The following is a 7,931-nucleotide window of genomic DNA, read 5'->3' as shown; positions in this document are numbered from 1 at the left end:
TCCACTTTATTTATTTTAAACACGCCTAATCAGCACCTACACTGACTGGCCGGTTAAACAGGTATAGAATTAGAGACTGTAGACCACCTGTTGCTCTGCACAATTTGTCAGCCTCTATTTACATCATCCATCAAGGGAACTTGCTCAGACTGGGCATGTTTTTATAGTTTGAGTAATTTGTGCTACTGCAGTCTCTGAATTTGACATTTGAAACGTGCAAGAAGGAAGTAGAAGTGTCTCTTGGCTCCTTTTTTTGTTCGTTTTTGTTGTTGTTACTGTTGTTCTTTCATTTCTGCATTGTCTACTACTAAGGTTTGATCTTGTATATAACTTCTGTACAATTATACATACAATGTACAGTGTACATATTGTATGTATACTCCTCATTCTCTGCACATATTGTTGTGCCTTACATACATCTGCACTATTTTATTTATGTGTGTATATATATATATATATTTCACATGTGTGTGTGTATATATATATATATATATATATATATATATATATATATATATATATATATATATATATAAAATGATAATAAAATGATATTTTTTAGTAAACTTGTTTATTCAGCTTGCAGATTTTTTAATGCCATAACCTTAGAACCTTCTACTTGTTGTTCCTTTTCAACAGTGTCTTAACATTTTGTTTTCAATGGCATAGCCTTAGATATATACTTATATATTACATTATATATATATATATATATATATATATATATATATATATATATATATATATATATATATATATATATATTACATGCCGTACATATCTATTTATCTTGCCTTAACCTGATCTAATCTTGTTTTGCTTTTGCTTACCTACAATTTTAACAGTTATTGTTAATACACGATTTTCCCTACTGTATTTGTGAAAAACATGTCTCGTGCTTTGCCTGGGTGTCTTAACTAAGTTGCTGTATCTAAATATTTAATATTTTCTTCTGTCTGAGTTCTGAGTTCACAGACTCACTTTATAGTTGCAGCATTTAATGCGATGCCTTGAACCCAAATTTACATTTACAGCATTTGGCAGATGACCTTATCCAGAGCGACGTACATAAGTGCTTAAATTTAACTCATTATATATCACTATAACTGTTTTTGTTGTTGTTGTTGTTGTTGTTGTTGTTGGAAAAATGTAAAATACACACACATCATGTCTGAGGTGATCAAGAGCTTTTAAAGAAAAATTGAAGTTAAATGGAAATGTTGAATAAATAATGGATCCAAATGATTACAAATGATTATGCGAGTATTTAAATTAGACTAGATTAAATATAAAATAAATAAATAAATAAATAAAACTTTTTTCTTTTAATTTCTTTTAAATTAATTGCCTTTTCTCACAGTATGTCATCACATCATCACAGCCTCCCTTGTCATCCACTATATAACCCAAATATATACCCATTTATTTACCTCCTTATTCACCTACATGTACCTACCTACATTAACACAGGAAAAATACTTTTTAAATCATTTAAGAAAATATTTGCTTCTATTTTCATTCACCATTACGGCAACCAACCAACAAAAAGAGCTATTCCCTAAATAAAATCACATTAGGTATGAAGTTTATACTATAAACAATAAACCATAAAGCCCGCCTTGACGTCATCACCCTGCGACGACACACGGAAAAAATGGCGACGCTGGTTGTGGACCTTTGGAGAAATGCGCTGCCTAGTCATGAAATATTCTGTAAACTGCAAGAGAGCAGGCACTTGGAGCCACAAGGGACGAGCAGGAGGATAGTTAAAAACCTTACCTTTTGTCTGAACGGAGATTTGTTTGTGTGGGATAATTTAGAGAGCGTGTTTTATACCACAAACCTGCGGCAGCTCAACAACGAGCTCGTTTCCCACACTGACAAACACCAGGTTAGATTTGTTTACTATACAGATAACGTGCTTATTTATCACTCTACAGATAAAGGGAGTTACCTACATAATGTTATTAGGCTTTTAAATGGGAGGCAGAATTGTTCCTGGTGTCAGAAACAGTACTTAATCATGTTTCCTCTAAGATATTTGTTTTGTCTTGTTTTTTTTTTTGTTTTGTCTGTTTTGTTTTATCTTGTTTACAGACTTTGATGTGCATCAACCCACCACTATTTGAGGTGTGTCAGGTTCTGCTTAGTCCCACTCAGTATCACGTTGCTCTTATTGGTCAGCGTGGGGTAACAGTGCTTGAGTTACCCCAGCGTTGGGGTAAGAAGTCTGAATTTGAAGGTGGACGCCTTCAGATCAACTGCAGGTGAGTTCAGAAATGTGACACGCTGGTCCCGAAAACCCTTCCACCACCGTGTAATGTTACTTTCCTGGTATAAACAGTAATAAATTAGTTCGTATTTGTACTAATTGCGCTGTTGTTTCTAATGAAGTTCTTTGCTGCTGTCTGTTCTCAGGACTGTTCCAGTGGCTGAGCGCTTCTTCACCAGTTCTACCTCCGTGACCCTGCGCCAGGCTGCTTGGTATCCCAGTGAGACCGAGGAGCCCCATCTAGTACTGCTCACCTCAGACAACACCATCAGGTACTCGCGCGTGCCGTGAGCATGTCGGAATAACACGAGCAAAGCTTGTTGTTTAATCCGAGAGGTTCTTGATGACCTAAAGACTGTAGAGTTCAAGTTCAAGTATTCGCAGAAAATCATTTCTCCCACCAAAGAAAAAGTATTAGCATATTTTTTGGTCCTGTTTACATTTCAGAAAATCCCATTGATACGAATTTGCAGTTGTTATTAGAAAATAACCTATAAAAAAAAATAACCATTGGCAAACGGTACTAATTTAACAGTTTCAGTTTTTATGCTAGATTTTATGGGATTGTATTTATCTTGACCGCTTTTGTGTTTTGTTTCTGTAGATTTTACAGTGTTAAAGAGTCTCAGACTCCAGCTCGAGTGCTTCCAGTGTCTCAGTCTGAGGAGGAGAGCAGCATCCACCCAAGAGGGTAAACAAACACAACACTGTGGCTCTACACTGCATTTACTTGCATTTTAATCCAAGCTATTCTGAGATCCAAATCATTCGCTGTGAATAAATAATGGATCCTACTGTTAATGACGCCAACAACCTCTCCTCTAGGCGTTCCTATGCAGCCTCTCTGGGTGAGATCGCCGTGGCGTTTGACTTTGGGCCGTTAGTCGACGCACCTCGCCACCTCGCCAGCATGCGGCTGAAGGAGGACCTGCTGGTTTACCCGTTATACATCCTCTACGGGAATGGAGAAACGTTTCTGAGTTACACCTCCCTCACTTACACGTAAGGCCTCTTGTTCGTAAACACACAGAAACTCATATCTGTTTCTTATGCATATATTGTCCTCACTTTGAGATATTATTCAGAATATTTTGAAAGTTTTTCAGTGTATAAGGGCCTTTATTGTGTGTGTGTCAGTAATATAGGGAAGCTTCTGGGTCCTCTACCCATGTACCCTGCTGCAGAGGATAACTACGGCTACGACGCCTGTGCTGTGCTATGTCTGCCTTGCGTGCCCAACATCCTTGTGATCGCCACTGAAGCAGGAATCCTCTATCACTGCGTAGTGTTAGAGGCAGAGGAGGAAGAGGATGGTGGAGTAAGTACAAACAGAAGCCCTCCAGTTAGTGTAATAAACCTACATAGTATGTTATAGTCACATCCAGAAGTATTGGCACCTATAGGTAATGGCTTGTATTAAATCATCAGTCATTTCTGTGTCTTTTTTGCATTAACATTGTGTGGTATCGTGTATAGTTAATAACATAAGTCGATGTTTAATGTTTGTTGTGTGTGCGATGTGTGCAGGTTGTAGAGAGGTGGTCCCGAGGATCAGAGTCAGTACCATCGCTCTACGTGTTCGAGTGCGTAGAGCTGGAGCTCACTCTCAAACTGGCCGCCGGGGAAGACGACGACCCGACAGATTCGGACTTCACCTGTCCGATCCGGTTACACGGAGGTCAGCCTGGTGTGAGGAGGAAAAAAAAATACAGCTCTCTTTGTGACTCTCAACTACTCTTAATATCTGTTTGTGGTTTGTTTTTCAGACCCTCTGTGTCAGCACAGGTACCACTGTACACACGAAGCCGGCGTTCACAGCGTAGGACTCGTGTGGTTCAACAAACTCCACAAGTTCTTGCAGTCAGGTGAGGCGCTGCGGACGTTTTGCTTTAACGTGAACGTCTTTGGATTTAGTTCTAGTCCAGTAAAATGCTGTGTGTGTGTGCAGATGAGGAGGATAAGGACAGCCTACAGGAGTTGGCAGCTGAGCAGCGCTGCATAGTCGAGCACATCCTCTGCACCAAACCTCTCACAAGCAGGTACCTAACAGTAGTGTTAAACATCTACAGAGGGTAGATGCAGAGGGTCAATAAATGGAATCTTTACCAACTTTTTTACAAACTAATATTTAAAAAAAAAAATCCACATATGAATGGTTAATAATACCGGCCTAAAACATCCAGCCGCTCCCTGAGGTTGAGTTGAACCATGGACCTGTTGTGTGTGTGTGTGTGTAGTTTACCTGCTCCTGTTCGTGGTTTCTGGATCGTGTCTGATCTGTCCCTGGGTGCCACGTTGATCTGCATCACCAGCACTTACGAATGTCTCCTGCTTCCTTTACTGTAAGACTCACCGAAATCTATTTAGTCTCGGACTTTTGTCCTGACACAACGAGGAAAAAGGTCACAAACCCACATCGAACATTAAAAGAGCTTTTATTCCCTGTTCACCTTGCAGCAGTTCCATGCGTCCTCCTTCCCCTCCTCTGCTGTGTACACGGATGGGAGCGGAGGAAGGCTCTGTAAGCTCTCCTCTGCGTGGACTGGCTCACGACTCGTTCGAGCAGCACATCAGGAACATCCTGGCACGCAACTCCACCAATCCGCTCATGCTCAGGTACGTGATGGAAATCTTGTCTTAAAGGCTTGCGCTCCGATCAGATGAGCTTTTGTTGAACACTTATGAGGCTTATTTAGTTTGGAGATAAGCCCTAATCCCTAGAACACTGTGAAACATATTAGACACACTTGGTATAGAGCTGTTATTTAGTCAAAACCCTGAACCTTCACACTGCTCAGATCAGATCAGACTCCAATACGATCATGGACTTTTGGTCAGAGTTTTCATCTGTGTTCTAGGGATTTCATGTGTGTGTGTGTGTGTGTGTGTGTGTGTGTGTGTGTGTTTCAGGTCAGGGGACAAAGACTCCTCTACTCCCACCCCAGAGTGTCTGCAACTACTGAGCAGATCCACGCAGGTCTTTCGGGAGGAGTACATCCTCAAGCTGGACTTGGCCCGTGAAGAAATGCAAAAACGGTACACATTTAACCCGGAAGTTTCTCAGGAATAGACACGTAGACCGTAATCATGACGCTATTACTTCAGTTGTGATTATTCTGTCTGTTATTACTCAGAGTCAAACTGCTGACTAGCCAGAAGAACAAACAGCTGGAAGATCTCAGGATGTGCCGGGAGGAGAGGTATAACAGAATGGAGTGAAAACCAACAATACAAATACATTTATTTTGTTGCGCTCGGTCATGAGTCATTAGTTTCCAGCAGCAGTACATGCTATTTTGTTCATGATGGGTTTGTGTTGAACAGAAAGAGCCTGAGGGAGGCAGCAGAGCGCCTGGCCGACAAGTACGAGGGTGCTAAATATCAACAGGAAACTATTATGAACAGGTGCTTTTTTTTTTTTTTGTTTGTGCCAGTGTTAATTTCATCACCTATTTTTTATTTAGTCTTAGTCTAGTGCCAAATGTCCTTGTTAGTTTTAGTCATATTTAGTCATTCACATATCTTTTTTGTTAGTCTAGTTTTAGTCAAAAAATTGTAGTCTTTTTTTTTAAAATAACACATTATTACTGAGATTATTACTGATAAACATTTCCGTAAAAAGGTGTTTCACATATGTTTCACTCGAACTTGACCACACATCGTGTACAAAAAAAGAGCCTGCGCAACGACAGGAAATATAATTTAACACAAAAAGCTGACTAGACCAGGGGTGGACTTGCGCTCAGGAGTTTTTTTTGAGTGGCGTGTGGACGAATTGTTTCTACACACACACTAAACAGCGCAAAGCCGCGAACTCGTTGTGAATATTTTAAAGGCGTAACAGCTGATGAAAAAGCAGAGACAATTGTAGACGAAAATGAAGAGATTTTATCTTAGTTTTTATTTTATACAAAACATTTTCGTCTCGTCTTTTTTCGTCAACAATAATGCATGTTAATTTAGTCTTAGTCAGCGTTTTTGGACAGTGGTGCAGTCTTGTCATCGTCTCGTCTTAGTCATGAAAAAAAGGTTGTTGAACATATTTTGTCTCGTCTGAAGAAATTAACACTAGTTCGTGCGCATTCTCAATGAAAAGTTCTTCAGTTATTATGCTAATTTTCACTTGGTTACTGTGTTTTTTTTGTTTTTTTTTTTTGGGTGGGTGGTTTTGTGTATGTAGGATGAAGCACGTGCTGGGAAGCCTTCGCAGTCAGCTTCCAGTGTTGTCCGACAGCGAGAAGGACATGAAGAAAGAGCTGCAGACCATCAACGACCAGCTGCGACATCTCGGCAACAGCATCACACAGGCTAGTTACATCGGATGTCACTTCCTGTTGTTGCATCCTTTTGCTTTAAGCACTGCAAACCCTCTAAATTTAGTTCTACGTACATTTACCAACCACGTAAGTAGCCAGTTGGTAATAATTAGGCAAGGTACTGTTTTAAACACTCAACATCACGGGTGGTGCACTTACATAAGAAGGAATAGAATGAGTGTCATATGGTGCAGTCGTGGTGGTCAGGGGATTTCCAAAAACCTCTGAAGGTCTGCATCTTTGTGATCCATTCACAAGTAGCCTTCTGGACAGTCTGCTTATTTGCACTTAAAGACCTGAGCGTAAATCTCATTCTCATCTCATGATCTGCTTTTCTCAGGTCAACATGAAGAAGGATTACCAGAAGAAGCAGATGGATAAAGGCTCAAATTCAGCTCGAGCCACCATAACGCTGAATGTCCATCAGAGGAAGTGTGTGCAGGGCGTCTTAAAGGAGCAGTGAGTCAATGATAAAAACAACAACATTGTAGCATTGTCAAAACACTTTCTTTTTTATTTATATATATATATATATATATATATTTTTTTTTTTACTTCCTGTCTCGTTTATTTACTAACTGACCAACATACCAATTTTTTTTTCCACACAGGGGCGAACACATTGCTGACATGATGAAGCAGATCAAAGACATCAAGAACCATTTCAGTTTCTGAAGAGAAGTAGCGTGAAACGATCGCTGACCACATACAGCAAAAAAACGTTATATTCCAGCTCAATGTCGGATTTCTTCGCTGATAGTTTTGTATACAAGACTCTTTATATGTTTTGGGGGAAGAATAAAATGTGTTTTTTTTGTACACTTGAGAACGCTTGGTTATTCAGCACTGGTGTATTCTCATTTGGGCAGAAGGTGGTGATAAATTTGACGCTGATGGTATTTCTGGCATTAGATTAAATCACTTGTATTGATATGTTACCATTTTTAGATTAGATTAATAGCTAATACTGTGATTTGGACATGATGTACGGTACCAGTGATGATTCGTGCTTCACAAATTGTTTGGAAGGAGTCTCCAGTGTCAGCATTTTGTAACAGAGGTAAAGAGGTTAGACACTGTATTAATCTGTAATGTGTGTGTGGATATATATATATATATATCTGTGTCTCTATCTGCCTGCCTCTCTATCTATCTCTCTCTCTATACATATACATATATATATATCTGTGTCTCTATCTGCCTGCCTCTCTATCGATCTCTCTCTCTATACATATACATATATATATATCTGTGTCTCTATCTGCCTGCCTCTCTATCGATCTCTATATATATATATATATCTGTGTCTGCCTGTCTGTCTGTCTGCCTGCCTATCTCTCTAT

At 39.5% G+C, this 7,931-nt stretch overlaps 1 protein-coding gene across 1 annotated transcript; it reads left to right on the top strand.

Annotated features, from left to right (window-relative positions):
• The first annotated feature begins 1,618 nt into the window (after nucleotides 1-1,618).
• nup88 (nucleoporin 88) lies at nucleotides 1,619-7,407 on the top strand. The gene is made up of 17 exons (XM_060863341.1): nucleotides 1,619-1,891; nucleotides 2,098-2,267; nucleotides 2,419-2,544; nucleotides 2,877-2,963; nucleotides 3,098-3,274; nucleotides 3,410-3,590; nucleotides 3,800-3,950; nucleotides 4,039-4,137; nucleotides 4,221-4,311; nucleotides 4,510-4,614; nucleotides 4,730-4,888; nucleotides 5,183-5,308; nucleotides 5,407-5,472; nucleotides 5,597-5,677; nucleotides 6,453-6,579; nucleotides 6,929-7,047; nucleotides 7,200-7,407. The coding sequence occupies exons 1-17, from the start codon at nucleotides 1,655-1,657 to the stop codon at nucleotides 7,261-7,263; spliced, it is 2,166 nt and encodes a 721-aa protein (XP_060719324.1). The 5' UTR covers nucleotides 1,619-1,654; the 3' UTR covers nucleotides 7,264-7,407.
• The last annotated feature ends 524 nt before the right edge of the window (nucleotides 7,408-7,931 follow it).

The sequence above is a fragment of the Tachysurus vachellii genome, chromosome 26, assembly GCF_030014155.1.
Source record: "Tachysurus vachellii isolate PV-2020 chromosome 26, HZAU_Pvac_v1, whole genome shotgun sequence".
Lineage (NCBI taxonomy): Eukaryota > Metazoa > Chordata > Actinopteri > Siluriformes > Bagridae > Tachysurus > Tachysurus vachellii.
The sequence above is the reverse complement of the archived record's forward strand: the minus strand, read 5'-3'. Positions and strand labels throughout refer to the sequence as shown.

Excerpts from the sequence above, each read along its gene's own strand:
- nup88 (XM_060863341.1), top strand. The coding sequence starts at position 1,655 with ATGGCGACGCTGGTTGTGGACCTTTGGAGAAATGCGCTGCCTAGTCAT. Across the intron at positions 2,545-2,876 it reads ACCTCAGACAACACCATCAG|ATTTTACAGTGTTAAAGAGT; the intron begins GTACTCGCGCGT and ends TTGTTTCTGTAG. Across the intron at positions 7,048-7,199 it reads CAGGGCGTCTTAAAGGAGCA|GGGCGAACACATTGCTGACA; the intron begins GTGAGTCAATGA and ends TTTTCCACACAG.